The following is an 18,912-nucleotide window of genomic DNA, read 5'->3' as shown; positions in this document are numbered from 1 at the left end:
CCACCACTCTACATATCTCTGAAATTCTGGACAGGCCTGTCAGAGCACCAGTGCGCATGTCCGCTTGTGCGTTGTCATCATGTAGCGCATGACACAGCGTGAGAAGAACCAGGGCCTCCATTACATATGCAGCGTCGCCCGCAAAATCCTCCGCCGCCAGACTTTACGCAATTTTGGTATTACATATATGGCGTAGCATACAAGTTACGCGCATATATTTCAGCCTTCTGACTTATTTTTTTACCCATAGACTAACATAGAACAGCCGCGCAATTTGGTATCCAATATGGATAAGGACTTACGCGCGCAGAATTCAGAAAATCTACTCAATTCTCATCTCGCCACATATTGCAGGCGCAGCAACCCTTGCACTGACTAAAAAAAGCAACGTAACTCCCTGGAAGCCTTAACAAACACATACATTTAAGCAGCATCTCAAGGTTAAAGGGACAGTATACTATGATATTGGTTTTTTAAGGTTTATTTGTGTATTTGAAATAGTTTGAAGCCACAACATAATCAAATGCATTGAGCTTGTAGGTACTTTATCACATTCTGGACATATACTTGCTTATTTACTTTAAATTTCTTCTCAAAACAATCAACAATACTTGGAGGAGAGAACAATGGGAAATCATAATTGTATTACCTTCATCTCTTTAGAACCCACTGGAGTATAATTTATTATAATGCTAACACAGCTTGGCATTGATGCCAAAATATATAAAGGTACAGTCAAGTCCAAAGAAAACCTTCTTGTTTTAAATAGGGCATGTTATTTCAAACTACTTTCAGAATTAATTCTAACACTTGCTTTGTTCTCTTGGTATTCTTAGTTGAAAGCTAATCCTAGGATGGCTCATATGATAATTTCTAAGACCTTCTTGAAGGCTGCCTCTTTGCAATTGTGTCAAACCAATCACAGACACCACAACCTCTCACCTGCAGCCTTAAAACACCTGATAATGCCCATCCTATCAGTAACATCACTACTATATATACCAATGTGTCAATTTATATTGGATGTGAGATACATTGATTTACATCTTAGAAGTGAATATTACTATATGTACCCTTCATAAACAACTATTGTGGATGTGAGTTATAGTACAAGAATATGTCATAAACATCATAATATTACCTCTTTTTGCCATTTCCACACAGGTCTTATTATATGTTTTAACAATATTAGTGTACAAAAACACACCTCACATGGATGTGGATGACAATTATATGGTAAATAACAGAGGACAAGATTTATGGTGAACTATAAGAATATTTATTTCTTTTTTGGCTTCTTGGATGAGGGAGCTGAGGTGACTGTAGTGGATTTCCTTGTTCTCCTGGTTTGAGAAGATTCTGCTGTTTCTGCTGGTGTACTGGCCACAGATGATAGGCTGGAGGCAGTGTCCTACTGGTGTGTAAAGTGCTCAACCAACACACCCAAGAGTTGATTTTGTTCTCTCCATCTATTGTCCATTTGCATCTGCATATCAGACAGAATGTGCATCATCTGTGATTGTTATGAACACTTGCACTTAACGATGCTGCCATGTCCCTCTGTAGCTCTATGCTACGTTGTTGTATCCTCTCTTGGCTCCTGATGAACCTTTCATGGTTCCTGAAGAACCTCTCTTGGCCTCTTTGTATGTTCTCAGTGCTTATTATGAGCCTCCTCTGGAGTGTAATGTATTCCTCACCCAGGGGTGAATACAATGCATCCACAGGCTCTTGAGCAGCAGGGCTTCTAGGTGCTTGAGGTGCAGGGCCAGCTTCAGCTGCTGGTTCATGTGGGGCAGGGCCAGCTTCAACTGCTGGTTCATGTGGGGCAGGGCCAGCTTCAACTGATGATTCATGTGGGGCAGGGCCAGCTTCAACTGATGGTTCATGTGGGGCAGGGCCAGCTTCAACTGATGGTTCATGTGGGGCAGGGTCACCTGCATCTGATGGTTCTTGAGGTGCAGCTGTAGAATCTGCTCTATTTCCATCTGCCAATGGTGGAGCTTGTCCAATTGCTGAGGATGGTGGAGCTCGTCCAATTGCTGAGGATGGTGGAGCTCGTATGGTTGGTTGATAGTCCCACTGATGACGAGTGTGTGACCACTCAGCCTGTCCAATTGGAACTTCCTGTGACATTGTCTGTGGGTAAAATCCCTGACTGCCATGAGATTGTGTTGTGGGGGGAGGGGGTAAATACATGGACCCTTTGTGGCTGTCTTGGCTCCCCCACAAAGCCAAAGGGAGGATATTCCTCTGGCCAGGAATCTTGCCAAGGGTCATATGGCAATGGTGGTGGCATAACTCCCGGGTCCTCAACTGAAGCCATCCAACCATGCTAATGACTGGGAGCATACTGTTCTTGCGGTTGCCTGAAGGGTGGTGGTGGTGGTGGCATGGATGTTTGTATCCTTGTGACAGGAGCTTCTGTGAAGGAGATATATGTCCACGTGGGCATACAATATACATTGATACATGCTAGGGCCTATACTGATTCTCATGTCAAACTCTATAACATGTGTCCTGTGTTAATCTGAGACATGTTAGTATTGCACTATTACACCTCATATCATGAATTGCATTGTGTTAAGTAGCATTAATGTCAAATATAATTGTAGATGTTTTTGTTAGTAGGCCAAATACCATGCTCCTCATTGTGTACATGAATGTGTGATATTAAAGGATGTTATATCTCAAATACATATAATACTGGTGTGTGGGATGTTACTCACCAGCATGATGTGCTGTGGTTGCAGCCCCTGACACACGAGCCCCTGGAAGTCCACGGACTGCTGTGATACTCGGGGACCTGCGTATCATCTCCTGCCAGGTGTCATACTCAATATCCAGGGATGGACCACCGCCTGTTCCCCTCTGGTGCATAGCTTCCTGCCCCATCTTTTCTTTGACCCGCCTCTTGAAGTCATTCCACTGTTTTTTCAGGCCCTCGACAGTCCTCCTCTGCGGGGTCACACTGTGGACGGCATCCTCTACCGCCAACCATGCTGTTTTTCTCCTTTTGGCAATGCCTTTGCCCTTCTCCTGCCCGAAGAGGGCACTGTAATTGTCCATGATGGCCTGGACTAGTTACTTGCGACGACTAAAATGTGTATTTGCGCACATTTCAGAAGATCGCCAGTTTATCCTACTTACGCCAGTTTAGCATATAACGGCGCAGTATATGTAATACCCAGATGTGTGAGGTGAAATTACGGGCGGCTCGGGTTCCCACGCTTGCGCCAAAACATGCGCCGTATATGTGATCCCGCCCCAGATCGGCTCACAGGTTTAGTAAGCCCACTGACACCAATGATGTAACATAATTAGGGCGGCCGCTGACACCAATGAATGTCTTATTATAATTAACCCCTCTGATACCAATGCATTATGTTATATTTAACCCAGAACACCTATATATATATATATATATATATATATATATATATATATATATATATAAAACACGGAAGGGAACTGCACTCCAAGACCGGACCAGGTACACATCCAGTGACTCAGCAACATCCCAGTCCTGGGTGCTAAATAGCACTCCAAAAAAGCTGTGATGTCACCAGAGCCACAGGCAGTTAACCCCAGTCCGGAATGGGTGCAAGAAACAAGGGGGATTACAAACAAAAAGTAATATGACACATAGAGACACCCAGCACTCACCAGCTAGCTCACAGCTAAGATAAAATCACAACTGGAAAGGTTAGTTACTGCATCTGGCCAAATAGGAAAAGCTCAGGCACCACGTCAAGATCCTTTCTACTGCCTGAGTCCCTAACACAGCCACACCATGCGAGCTCACAAAGCCAAACAAACTGAGAACAAAGAAGGGGTGCACAGGTGTATGTAATCACCCAGAGAAATACAAAACACGGAAGGGAACTGCACTACCTGGTCCGGTCTTGGAGTGCAGTTCCCTTCCATGTTTTTGTATTTCTCTGGGTGATTACATACACCTGTGCACCCCTTCTTTGTTCTCAGTTTGTTTGGCTTTGTGAGCTTGCATGGTGCGGCTGTGTTAGGGACTCAGGCAGTGGAAAAGACCTTGACGTGGTGCCTGAGCTTTTTCCCATTTGGCCAGATGCTGTAACTAACCTTTCCAGTTGTGATTTTATCTTAGCTGTGAGCTAGCTGGTGAGTGCTGGCTGTCTCTATGTGTTGTATTAGTTTTTGTTTGTAATCCCCCTTGTTTCTTGCACCCATTCCAGACTGGGGTTAACTGCCTGTGGCTCTGGTGACATCACAGCTTTTTTGGAGTGCTATTTAGCACCCAGGGCTGGGATGTTGCTGAGTCACTGGATGTGTACCTGGTCCGGTCTTGGAGTGCAGTTCCCTTCCGTGTTTTGTATTTCTCTGGGGGATTACATACACCTGTGCACCCCTTCTTTGTTCTCAGTTTGTTTGGCTTTGTGAGCTTGCATGGTGTGGCTGTGTTAGGGACTCAGGCAGTGGAAAGGACCTTGACGTGGTGCCTGAGCTTTTCCCATTTGGCCAGATGCGGTAACTAACCTTTCCAGTTGTGATTTTATCTTAGCTGTGAGCTAGCTGGTGAGTGCTGGGTGTCTCTATGTGTTGTATTACTTTTTGTTTGTAATCCCCCTTGTTTCTTGCACCCATTCCGGACTGGGGTTAACTGCCTGTGGCTCTGGTGACATCACAGCTTTTTTGGAGTGCTATTTAGCACCCAGGGCTGGGATGTTGCTGAGTCACTGGATGTGTACCTGGTCCGGTCTTGGAGTGCAGTTCCCTTCCGTGTTTTGTATTTCTCTGGGTGATTACATTTACCTGTGCACCCCTTCTTTGTTCTCAGTTTGTTTGGCTTTGTGAGCTCGCATGGTGTGGCTGTGTTAGGGACTCAGGCAGTGAAAAGGACCTTGACATGGTGCCTGAGCTTTTCCCATTTGGCCAGATGCGGTAACTAACCTTTCCAGTTGGGATTTTATCTTAACTGTGAGCTAGCTGGTGAGTGCTGGGTGTCTCTATGTGTTTTATATATATATATATATATATATATATATATATATATGTGTATATAAAAAGTTTGTAGGAAAAGTGGCACACACCATCCACACAACTGCCTGGTGCACTGCAGAATAGGTATATTATATATATAATTATCCACACTTTACAATCCACTCCACTCCAAATGATTACCGGGCCCTGGACAGCACAGGCTAAAATTTACCGGGCCTTGAGGTCACTTGGCTTGAGAACCCCCGGATTAGATTATAGATTTGTACAGAAACATTATACTGGAATCTAGAGCATAAAGTATAATTTTCTTAACACATGTTTAACCATATTAGAAAAAGAAACTGACCTCACGTATTGCTGAGCAAAATTTGCTTTGTAGGACCCGCTGTAAGGCTTGTAGCTTTTGAGGTGGCACCTCTCCACTTCTCTGTAGCCTCTCCAGCAGCTCGATAGCGCGAGACACATCTAAAAAATCATTGAATAAAAGTTACCACGGTAATCTCTTTCCATACATCTTCACTGACTGGGCAACTAAAAAAATGGAACACCAGGTACAGTAATGAAACTCTAGGTTAAAAAACATGGTAGTCGAAATTGAAATGTACATCAAATGCTGAGTCCCCCCCCCCCTGCTCATATGCTAATTCCTTAGCCCTTGAAGGCCGCCTCTTATCTGAATGCATTTTGACATTTTTTTTCACAACTAGAGGGTATTAGTTCACTTATGCCATATAGATAACATTGTGCTCATGCCCGTGGAGTTACCTAGGAGTCAGCGCTGATTGGCTGAAATGCAAGTCTGTCAAAAGAATTGATATAAGGGGGAAGTCTGCAGAGGCTTATATACAAGGTAATCACAGAGGTAAAAAGTATATTAATATAACAGTGTTGGTTATGCAAAACTGGGGATGGGTAATAAAGGGATTATCTATCTTTTTAAACAATAACAATTCTGGTGTAGACTGATCTCTTAAACATTGTCTCTACTAGCCTACCTACCGGACACCTTGACAGCCTAGCAAACTGCTTAGTCACTATCACATACAGTCTTTGTTCTCCATACTGTGATTCGTGCCAACCAGATGTCAGTCACCCTAACAAATATAGTGGTTTCTATAACCTGTCGCCACATTTATGATCTCCAGTTACCAAAACCTGTAATACCAAGCTGTATCTCAGTCACCCATGACACGTTTGTGGTAGTCACACAGGGCATACCCTTTTGGCTTGTACTTCTGCTTGTGATTGCGCCTGTCACATATTACTGCTCTAGTTCCTGCAGCACACGTTGGCCTCAATCAGTAATTACCCGTCACTGAGCATCTTGTCAATTAACTTATCTTTGGTTTACAAATCGCTTGTATCTGCTGAGTAGAGCCCTATAATTTTTGATCTCTCAGCAGCTGTCAGTTCAAACATAAAGCTGCTCTTAGTTAACACTGGGCATTGTGAGAGCATGCACATCCTATCACTGTATTCCCCTCTATGGGGTAGATTACAAGTGTAGCACTAATTTATTGCATGCCCTTAAATGGGCAAATTAGCTCGTTTACGGGCGCGCAATAAATAACCAGCTATTACAAGTCGCTGGTTATTGCTACTGCGAGCTAGTGGTAGCAATTGGTTCTCAGAAAATTAACCAGAACATCAGACTTTTTAAATGTCCCCCAATTGCCCACAAATCTCAGTGTAGTAATCTTTATTAATAAATAAAAGCAGTTATAAGGGGCTAAAGTGTGCGTTGTTAGAATAAGAAAAAAAAGGCCCTGAAAAGTGCCTTTACATTGCGGTCTATGTGAACTGTGCGTTCCCAGTACATATATATATATATATATATATATATATATATGCATATGCTTATATACATATATATTTATGTGTTAATATGTGTATATACACATATTAAATCCAAAGAAAATAGGCTCCAGCACCAGAGTTCGATGAGTAAAACTTTGCTTTTATTTGGTAATCCAAAGCTAAAATAGGAGATACAAACACCAAGGAGGTAGAAGGTTGTGTGAAGAGCACAGCTTAAGCGTTTTGGCGAAGTGCCGTAGTCATAGCCATGCTGAGGTCTTAACACTACTTTCTTTGCATATATACACATAATAACACATAAATATATATGTACATAAGCATATATATCAATTTAATATTTGCTGCCCATTGCTGCGCAACTCACCACCTTTGCTGCTCCAGTTCTCATACCATGTCTCACGGGATGAGAACGAGGCTCCCTATGGAAGTGAGCTCTCATATATTTGCGTGCGCTGGTATTGCTAAGTTGAGTGCAAATATCGCTTTTGCGCTCGAGATATTTTGCGCTCAATATGTAATCTAGCCCTATATGTTTTCTTACATGGAACTGATTTTATTACCTTTTGTTTTGTTTTTTTTCAATTAAATATTTTAAGGTGGATTCAATTCTGAGTTTCTAAAATATATTTAAGTCCTTCACACAAATATACTTAAAGGGACATAGCAATACTAAAATGACAAGATCTACTTTGTTACAGTATGTACTTTTTTTATTATTGTCCCTAGATAACTATATGCTTAACATCTGCAAAGGGTTTACACATACAGGTATCTAGTTAACTATAACCACATAGTTGGTGGTGGAGATAAATCACAGCGATCTCGCTCGATCTTGGTGATTGACAGTCCCTTCACTTGCGTGAATGAAGAGGCAGTCATTACACACTCATCGGAGTGTGTAATGATACATACAGGCCAGCAGATCAACAGATCCACTACCCGAATGCAGCGAAGGCGGGTGGACAGCTTTGCAAATTGAGAAGCTGTCTGCCCGATTTTGATACAAGGGGCCAATGCCTTTAGTACATATTACCATTCTTTGAGTGTTAGATTTTACTATGAATGGAGCAAACAAACATATGCCCTATAAACCCTCATTCAAACACCACACCTACTCAGAGAGACAGCAGTGACATGTATTTATCAGCAATGATGTAAACTGAGTTAAAACCAAAACAACATATGCTGAGTATACGGGGGGGGGGGGGGGGTTTGAATGCAGTTGCACAGAGCATATGTACACATACTCAGTGCCCTGCAAAAGCTTTATCAAAGACACATGATATTTATTAGTTACATGTGTATTGCAAAAATGCTTCTTTCAAAGTTTTATAACCCTTTACCCATTTGTTAAATCACTTGAAAGTGATGCAGCATATTATTATAAAATAAACGTGACTAGAAAGTATCACATGAACATTTCTAAGTAAAAAAGTAAGATATTTTACCTCAAAAAATGTTCAACTAACCAGATAAAGTGCTTTTTTACCTGTCTAGTACTGTAATCTTCATGGTGAAAACAAAACAGCCAATCAGCATCAAGTTTACATTTCATAGGAAACTTCCATGGCCCCAAATGTTGGCCCTAGCAAGGGCTTTCAGGCCTGTATGTGTGCGGATCTTGCTATTTCAGTTCCTACATCACTGGAAGCCCCTGTGAAGTCCAATGTACAGGGTAATGTGACCGTAGCAATGGGGTTAAACTGAGGAGGGAAATAAAGTGACTTTGCCTACACATGCAAGATATATGCTACCCTGCAAGTCCTAGGACAAGCATCCTATTTGTATGCTTAAAGGAACATGAAACCCCCCAAAAATTCTCTCATGTTTCAGACAGAGCATTTTTTATAAACAACTTTCCAATTTACTTCTATTATCCATTTGCACTCTTGGAATTCTTTGTTGAAGGAGCAGCAATGCACTACTTGGAGCTAGCTGAATACATTGGCAAGAGGCATATATGTGCATCAACCAATCAGCAGCTAGATCCAACATTCTGATCCTACCCCTATATAGTGTAAGTAGATTGGAAATTTGTTTAAAATTATATGCAATATAAGAATCATGAAGGAATCTTTTGGGGTTTCATGTCCCTTTTACAATGAGATAATGACCAGATTTTCTAAATGAAAAACCAGGACACCTTAGCTGATGCAGGGTATTTTTCAGCATGGACTGTATCCCTGTTCATAACATAGCTAGACTTGTCACAACTACTGAACAATAATAATAAATTATCCCAACCATGGCCGAAGGGTTGAAGCTAGGGTTGCCACCTCGGCCATGTTTTCCTGGACACTTATGCTTTATACATGCTGCAGGGTGTGAGGGGAGGAACATTAATTGTGTTTCTGTACAGCACTATTTCTATTCCTCCCTGCACACCCTGCAGCATGTGTAACTTATAAGTGTTCTGTATTTTAAGGGACGGGTGGCAACCCTAGTTGAAGCAAACATAAAAAAAAGTCTGTCCATTTTTATTTAGTACAATAGGCTGAATAGGCTGTGAGGTGTAGCCTGTGCTGCCTATCAGGTAGGCAGCACATAAAACCCACCCTAAGTATATTGAAGACACTGTAGTGGCGTGTGGGAAGTGGCCTGGAATAAGTGGTTTCCAATCATGTGCTGCACTTAGTATTACAGTGACTGCAGTGGGCATGTGGAGTGCAGGCGGAAATAGCAGTGGTTTCTGATTTATTGCTCCTATGTACTGAAGACACAGTACTGGTCATGTGGGGAGGGAATAATAATAGATGATGGTACTTCCTGATTAATAAAATAATAATTATAAAATAGTTATGTTTTTTATTTTAGCATTATTATTTTATAAATCAAGAACCATCATCATTAAAGGTGTTGCAGGTATAGCAAAAACCAGGACATTTGCCTGTCCTGAAAATGATTCTCAGGCTACCATGACATATCACCTAAAGGGACAGTGTGCTGTAGAATTGTTATTGTTTAAAAAGAAAGATAACCCCTTTATTACCCATTACATAACCAACAATGTTTTATTAATATACATTTGCAGACTGAAAAACTGTCAAAATGCACTGAGATAAGGAGGTGGCCTTCAAGGGCTTAGAAATTGGCATATGAGTCTACCCAGGTATAGCTTTCAACAAAGAATAGGAAGAAAACAAAGCAAATTTGATTATACAAGTAAATTGGAAAGTTGCTTAAAGTTGCATGCACTATCTGAATGATGAAATTAATTAATTTTAACTAGACTGTCCCTTTAAAACCCCAGGACATCTGGTCACACTATTACAGAGGAAACTTTGAGGGAAAAATATCTTCCTTCTCTACATAGAGAGGTTATGTGATATTTTCTGGTCAAATTTTACTGATATACTGCATCACTTTCAAGTAATTCAGCACTTGGTAACATGTCCCTAATTATTAAAGACTTTACCTTTAAAATATTCCATCTTTTTTCATATATAATGCAAATTAGTATCTAATTAAGCCATTTTTATTTTCATCCCATAGCTGGGATATAGTATTTTATGATAATAACCATTACACAGTTTGATGAATCATACTTCTATAAATACTTTACATATAAAACTCTTCTACATTTATCTAAAGAAAAAAACAATTATTGAATATCCTTGACTTCCAATTACATATTCAGAAAACATGTTAGAAACATAACAGATGGTGGCATATATTGTATTTTCCAGCTTGTGTGTGCCTGCATTTGGGAAAGTCTTCTGTGATGTTCTAGAAACCATGACTTATAAACAATTACAAATAATGTGCAGAATAAAAAAAAAAAAGTAGGTTACACAGAATACACAAGATAATATTGATATAAACAAAATGTGTCAAGCTGTTTAGATGGAGTTAAAGATATGTATATAACAAACTATAGTAAGAAATTGTTATACTATGACAGAAGGAAGCAGGGAGAGGCAAGTGTTGATCTGCAAGGTAATGTGTAAATCATTCACTTTCCTGATCTGCAATGTAGTGCCAATGAAAGGAAGAGGAAAATCATAGCTAACCCATTCATCTATTCTCTCCTCCCCCTGACCAGATCAAGCTTGTAGAGAGAACGTTCTTCAAATACTGCAATGCAACATGTATCATTTGCCTTACCTCTTTCCAGACCTAGGGGCTCAGCCAGAGCTGCCATCTTAACTCCAACAGTCACATGCCAGGAGTTCCCCACTGCGGAGGAGGAGGAGGAGTCAGCTGCTCAGCCTACATTCGTTAGAGATGCAGAGATGCTGTGTGCATCCTTCTGACAGCTCCTGTACCATCCTCCCGTCCACACATCGGGTAGCACTAGCAATGCTGCAGCTGCAACGCAGATCATCACATTAAAACGCTTCTTACAAGCTAACAAGTATAAACTGCACTGTATCCTTGTTCATAACATATGTGGTTGTGATGCCTATAAATAAGCATAGAAAAATAGTATTGCCAGTGTAGAAAAGGTTCTCTGAATATGTTTCCATTACCTTAAAGTATTAAAGGGACAAGACAATATTATGTGATTGCTGATTCTATGCTGCCAAAGGATTAAAAACACAAAACTGATTTGTTTTCTTAAAAAGCATTTGTATGACCAAGACTGTAGAAATATCAGAATATTTTAGCAATTCTGAAAAAAAATATCAGGGAAAAAAACAAACAAAATCTGTATTGCCCATCGTTATTTCTCACTAGTTCAGGGATAGAAGAATATTTTTTTTTCTCTGAATATGATAATATAGCACAATGGGCGTCCTCAGAAATATATAATATATATATGTCAGTTACCCCAAAATGCTACACTAGGGATTTTGGAGTCACTATTTGCTAAACATTTTACACATTTGTAAATTTCTTTTTTTGGGTGTAAAAAAAATAAATAACGTATTTATCCAGACTCCTTATCAATGAAATTAGAAGGAGCATGTAGTTGTATTTATTAAATTTATTCAGTGTTTTGTTTATTTGATGTGTTACATTATACAGTTCTAAAAACAAAAGCAAACACAAAAGAACCAACATAAGTTAAAGGGACACTGAACCCAAATGTTTTTCTTTCATGATTCAGATAGAGCATGCAATTTTAAGCAACTTTCTAATTTACTCCTATTATCAATTTGTCTTCATTCTCTTCTTATTCTCTTCCAATGATTCGGGAGCCAGGACCTTCAGGCGTATAATATAGTTGTGGCAAAGAACCCGGTTCCAACCTAGTCTTCTCACGGACCCACAATCTCCAAGGCTTCTGCGTTCCATACAGAGATTGCTGTCTGCCACACCATGTGCACACATCCAAACACTTCCAGGTACGTCACTATCCACGTGACAGAACGATCATGTAACCTGGGGTTCAATAGGAAGCAAGCCGGCTGTCCCTTGACGCAAACTAATCTTCTGGCAATGTTGCACATAAAAAGAAGACAAAGAAGCGATCCGTCCGGATGAAGATAAAAGTATATTCTTTATTCCAACAGTTTAAAAAGACAAAGTCCATGGAATGACATCTGAGGGTGCAGTGTGTCAGATAGGCTTACGCGTTTCGGTGGAAGCCATAATCATAGCCTGAACTATCTGGCACCCTTCACCTACTTAAGCACATAAAAAGCCAATCATTGGCTGCTCACAAATATTAAAAGACACCCTCTACTGAGATGTAAACACAATTGCAGTGTTAAACTAAACACATGTTGAAAGCAGGTGACAGATATACAATAGTAAATATAAAAATACAAAAACATCAAAGCGTTTCAGCATCCGCAATAATAATTTAAATAAAGGAATGCTAGATAGAAAAAAGGTTATACATACAATGAAAAATCAAAAAAAAAACTCCTCCTTAATAGCAAATATCTATCCTAGCACTAACCACATATAAACTGATGGTAAAGTATATCCATCAGATAACTGAACTATTCAGTATGATGTAATAATATATTTGTGTATATATATATATATATATATATATATATATATATATATATATATATATATATATATATACACATATATATATATATATATACACACATATATATATATATATACACACATATATATATATATATATACATACACACACATATATACACACATATACACACAAGCTTACAGAATTAACTCAAAGATGAATGTATTGTGTAATGTTGTGAATTGCAAGCACATATCCTACAACATAATGATAGAGATCCGTGCATAAAATGGGTGAATGATACATTCCCGGTAGCAAGTCACAACATAAAGCCCAGTAGGTAGTAATGATATAAAATAATGAACAGTATCATAATATATGGTGATTTAGTGCCAGAAATTGATTAGGTCATACTCCGAATTAAGTCCAGAGGGTACCCTAGTTTTTAGCCTAAAGATCCAAAACATTTCCTGCCTCTCTAGGCGTTTTACTCTATCGTCACCCCTACCAGTAACTGAAATTCTTTCAATTATATCCCTGAAAAAAAATGTCACTTTTCTTATTGTGGAAATGTGCAAAATGCTGTACCAAGGGTGTTTTGGCTTTACCTAGGTGTATGGTCGAAAGGTGTTCCCTAATGTGGGAATTAACATCCTGAGTAGTGAGTGCTACATACTAAAGGGAACAGGAAGTGCATGTTATAAGATACACAACAAAGTTTTAAGTACAGTTAAGGCAGTTACGTATGGAAAAGCTTTCCTGTGTAACCATCGATCTGAATGTATCCCCTAGTAAAACATGTTCACATGGTTTGCACCTCGATTTACCACATTTAAACATGCCATTGTGCTGTAACCATGAAGTATTGGATCCCCTAGGTTCGGTTACCTGTGAGTGTACTACCAAATTGGCGATAGTTCTAGCTTTCCCATAAGCACACCTAACACCTTTTTCAACCGTGGGGACCAATAAATCATCCGCAACCAAGACATAGAAATGCTTACGCACTATGTCACACACTCTATTGTACTGAGCACTGTAGCTGGTGATGAACGTGACACCATCAAAGGCTATGCCATCTGATGCTCCCTTTCCCTGTAACAAGGTGCTTCTATCCAATCATGCCACCTCATGCCTGGCTCTGTTGACCACAGATCTCTTATACCCTCTTTCCAGCAACCTTTTACTAAGGTTTTGGGCCTCTGTTTCATACTGATTCTTGTCAGTGCCTTTCCTTTTGATGCGAATAACTGCCCCTTTGCTACTGCACTCTGTACAGAACGCAGAAGCCTTGGAGGTTGCGGTTCCATAAGTAGACTCAGTTGGAACCGGGTTCTTTGCCACAACTATAGGGGGTCCAGCCCTTGAATTATTCTTTAAAAGGGTGGAAAGGGATTTGACAAAATTAAAACAGGAGTGTGGGTCTACACCTTCTAATTTATGTAGAAAAGAAAAATCAGACCTGAGAGAGCTTAAAGAAAATAGCAATCTGGTAATACGCAATGCTGATAAGGGAGGGTCAGTGGTTGTACTGAATAAGAATGATTATATGGCAACTTAATAAGGACAACTATGCTCAGCTTGACTATAACCCTAATGCATCATTCCAGAGAAAATTGCGCCACCTCCTGGACAAAGGTGGTGACTTGGGGATCTTGGACAAAAATACAATTGAGTATCTTTTTGTTGAGCATCCGAGAATGCCAATCTTTCATCATTTGCCAAAGGTCTACAAGTCACTCACCAATGTCCAGGGGAGGCCTATAGTCAGTGGCATAGACTTGATGTTTGAGAGACTATCGCAGTGGTTGGACGAGGTGTTGCAACCCATTCCCAAAAGGCTCCCGAGTTACTTACAAGACACCAAACATGTCGTGAAGGTAATCGAAGAAACAGGTTGGACCGCACAGTCTAGCTGGTTGACGGTAGATGTGACTGCACTCTACACGTTACTCAAGCATGATTTGGGACTAAAGGCACTGGAATATTTTTTGTGCCATTACACTGATTATACGGTTTGCTTTCAGGACTATGTAATTGAGGTCACTTCGTTCCTTTTGACCCACAATTTCTTTGATTTTGATAGTAATATCTATCTGCAGAGATATGGGACAGCTATGGGGGCAAATTTGCCCCGTCTTATGCCAACATTTTCATGGGTTGGTGGGAGCTGTCCCACATCTTTGCAGATATCAACCATTTCAGATCCAGCATCCTTACATACAAGCATTACATTGACGACTTGTTATTTGTCTGCTAGGGCAGGGAGGAATCTGTTCATACCTTTGTAAATTGGATAAATGACAATGAGGTGGGCTTATAGTAAGAATGTTATCAATTTTCTTGATCTTAGTTTTAAGGGGTTACCCAATGGTAAGATTGAGTCGAGGGTGTATCGCAAGCCTACCTCAGGGAATACTCTTTTGAGGGCCAATAGCTGCCATCCTGGGCATGTGCCCCATGCAGTTGCAAAGGGGCAGTTCATTTGCATCAAAAGGAACTGCACTGACAAGAATCAGTATGAAACAGAGGCCCAAAACCTTAGTAAAAGGTTGCTGGACAGAGGGTATAAGAGATCTGTGGTCAACAGAGCCAGACATTTGGTTGCACGATTGGATAGAAGTACCTTGTTACAGGGAAACGGAGCATCAGATGGCATAGCCTTTGATGGTGTCACGTTCATCACCAGCTACAGTGCTCAGTACAATAGAGTGTGTGACATAGTGCGTAAGCATTTCGGTGTCTTGGTTGTGGACGATTTATTGGTCCCCACGGTTGAAAAAGGTGTTAGGTGTGCTTATGGGAAAGCTAGAACTATCGCCAATTTGGTAGCACCCTCACAGGTAACCGAACCTAGGGGACCCAATACTTCATGGTTACAGCACAATGGCATGTTTAAATGTGGTAAATCGGGGTGCAAACCATGTGAACATGTTTTACTAGGGGATACATTCAGATCGATGGTTACACAGGAAAGCTTTTCCATATGTAACTGCCTTAACTGTACTTGCAACTTTGTTGTGTATCTTATAACATGCACTTCCTGTTCCCTTCAGTATGTAGGACTCACTACTCGGGATGTTAATTTCCGCATTAGGGAACACCTCTCGACCATACACCTAGGTAAAGCCAAAACACCCTTGGTACAGCATTTTGCACATTTCCACAATAAGAAAAGTGACAGTTTTTTCTGGAATAGAATTGAAAGAATTTCAGTTACTGGTAGGGGTGACGATAGAGTAAAACGCCTAGAGAAGCAGGAAATGTTTTGGATCTTTAGGCTAAAACCTAGGGTACCCTCTGGACTTAATTCGGAGTATGACTTAATCAATTTCTGGCACTAAATCACCATATATTATGATACTGTTCATTATATTATATCATTACTACCTACTGGGCTTTATGTTGTGACTTGCTACCGGGAATGTATCATTCGCCCATTTTATGCATGGATCTCTATCATTATGTTGTAGGATATGTGCTTGCAATTCACAACATTACACAATACATTCATCTTTGAGTTAATTCTGTAAGCTTGTGTGTGTGTGTATATATATATATATATATATATATATATATAAAACTATATTATTACATCATACTGAATAGTTCAGTTATCTGATGGATATATATTACCATCAGTTTATATGTGGTCAGTACTAGTGCTAGGATAGATATTTGCTATTAAAGGGACAGTCTACACCAGAATTTTTATTGTTTTAAAAGATAGATAATCCCTTTATTACCCATTTCCCAGTTTTGCATAACCAACACAGTTATAATAATATACTTTTAACCTCTGTGATTATCTTGTATCTAAGCCTCTGCAAACTGCCCCTTTTTTCAGTTCTTTTGACAGACTTGCAGTCTAGCCAATCAGTGCCTGCTCCCAGATAACTTCTCGTGCACGAGCACAGTGTTATCTATATGAAATACGTGAACTAACACCCTCTAGTGGTGAAAAACTGTTAAAATGCAATCTGAAAGAGGTGGGCTTCAAGGTCTAAGAAATTAGCATATGAACCTCCTAGGTTAAGCTTTCAACTAAGAATACCAAGAGAACAGAGCAAAATTGGTGATAAAAGTAAATTGGAAAATTGTTTAAAATTACATGCTCTATCTGAATCATGAAAGTTTATTTTGGCCTAGACTGTCCCTTTAAGAAGGAGTTTTTTTTTTATATTTCATACTTTCTATTTGAAATTGTATGTATAACCTTTTTTCTGTCTAGCATTCCTTTATTTAAATTATTGTTAACACTTTGATGTTTTTGTATTTTTATATTTGCTATTGTATATCTGTCACCTGTTTTCAACATGTAGGATTGATTTATATGCACTTTGAACTTTAGTTTAACACGGCAATTGTGTTTACATATCATTAGAGGATGTGTCTTAATATTTGTGAGCAGCCAATGATTGGCTTTTTATGTGCTTAAGTAGGTGAAGTGTGCCAGATAGTTCAGCCTATGATTACAGCTTCCGCCGAAACGCGTAAGCCTATTTGACACACTGCACCCTCTGATGTCATTCCATTGACTTTGTCTTTTTAAACTGTTGGAATAAAGAATATACTTTTATCTTCACCCCGAAGGATCGCTTCTTTGTCTTCTATTTAAATACATACCCAGAAAACTGTATAAAAGTGGGGGGTGGAAAGTGCAGAGCCAGCCGTCCAAATGTTAAATAGCTATGAGATAAATATACCAAGAGTGTAGCGGTGTCTCAAGACTATTTATATAAATGTGGCCTAGCATCAATATGTTGAACCAAAGTTATTGCTTGAGAGGGCCTGTAAGTATATAGTAAGTCTAGTGTAAGTGGGCAGCTGCATCTCTCAGCTCACTGTATAACATTCATAAAAATTAGAATAAAATTGTATAAAGATTGCTCTATAGCCACTGTTAACAGAGATGGACTCTACGTGAAAAAAGTAAAGATTGTGCAGTCTGTGTCGTAAGGCATCACCTCCTAACATATGAACATTTGACCTTTAGTGTGCAGAGAGTAAAACGTATATAACAGTAGTCTTCAGCTGACAATAAAGCATGCAGTACATAATAAAAAATAAAACAGAAACCACTAGCATCGGCGTTGAACCAAAATTACAGCCACATTGGATTTTCTTTTTATCTCAAAATAATTAACCATTTCTCTTTCCAACTATTGGGATGATGAAACCCAATAGTAGACCAACATCATACATTAAACAGTAAGATATCAAGGAGTAGGCTGAGTCTGTATATAGTGTCCAACTAGACTAACAATAAGTAGATTGATAAACCCCCTGAAGTATTTGCAACAGGACAGCTGTGTCAGTGAAAACTTTTATAAATCTCTAGTAGTTGCAGGTTAAGCTATATAGTAGTAAGGAACAATTATTCAAACATAGCAAATATAAGGACCTGAATGACCAAAAATGGTAATAGATTATAAGAGCAGCAGAGAACAAAAAAAGGACTCTAGTTTAAAACTGCACTGCATTCATAATTGCAGATTGGGGAGAACCAGTCTTAGTATCAGACTCCCTGGTCGTCATATATAGAACGTATGTAGCAGAATCAGTCCCAAGCAATCTAAACACAAAACACACATTATATGCGTATTTTCTCTAGTAAAGATTGCTCTGGATGGTAAAAATGGCAGCAATAGGCCAAATGCATGCTAGAAAAATAAAAGAGGTGATTGGATTCTATACCATGACTATACTGCTTAATATAATAGGACACAGAGTGCTGCCATGGCCGCTGGCAACGCCCTTGTTATAGATGGATAAGTTACAGCAGATAAGGTAGTAAAAGTGGCCTCCCTATTTTACCGTATAAAAGAGGTTAATTATTATACTAAGAGATATCTTATTGTAAATATGAAGATTATATTTCTGTATTAAAAGCATAATTTATGTAAGAACTTACCTGATAAATTCATTTCTTTCATATTAGCAAGAGTCCATGAGCTAGTGACGTATAGAATATACATTCCTACCAGGAGGGGCAAAGTTTCCCAAACCTCAAAATGCCTATAAATACACCCCTCACCACACCCACAAATCAGTTTAACGAATAGCCAAGAAGTGGGGTGATAAGAAAAAGTGCGAAAGCTTAAAAAAATAAGGAATTGGAATAATTGTGCTTTATACAAAAAAATCATAACCACCACAAAAAAGGGCGGGCCTCATGGACTTTTGCTAATATGAAAGAAATGAATTTATCAGGTAAGTTCTTACAT

The 18,912-nt window shown here is 39.4% G+C and overlaps 1 protein-coding gene across 1 annotated transcript in view; it reads right to left on the bottom strand.

Moving 5' to 3' along the window:
- The window catches only part of LOC128638093 (protein lin-7 homolog B), a 40,074-nt gene extending 29,138 nt beyond the window's left edge, over window positions 1-10,936 (bottom strand). Inside the window, exons 1-2 of the mRNA XM_053689955.1 lie at window positions 10,900-10,936; window positions 5,324-5,442 (exon numbers count right to left, since the gene is read on the bottom strand). Coding sequence (XP_053545930.1) covers window positions 5,324-5,442; window positions 10,900-10,936 — 156 coding nt within the window. The remainder of the gene's footprint in view (window positions 1-5,323; window positions 5,443-10,899) is intronic.
- Window positions 10,937-18,912: the final 7,976 nt, after the last annotated feature.

This window comes from Bombina bombina, chromosome 8 (assembly GCF_027579735.1).
Source record: "Bombina bombina isolate aBomBom1 chromosome 8, aBomBom1.pri, whole genome shotgun sequence".
In the NCBI taxonomy this organism is placed as follows: domain Eukaryota; kingdom Metazoa; phylum Chordata; class Amphibia; order Anura; family Bombinatoridae; genus Bombina; species Bombina bombina.
The sequence above is the reverse complement of the archived record's forward strand: the minus strand, read 5'-3'. Positions and strand labels throughout refer to the sequence as shown.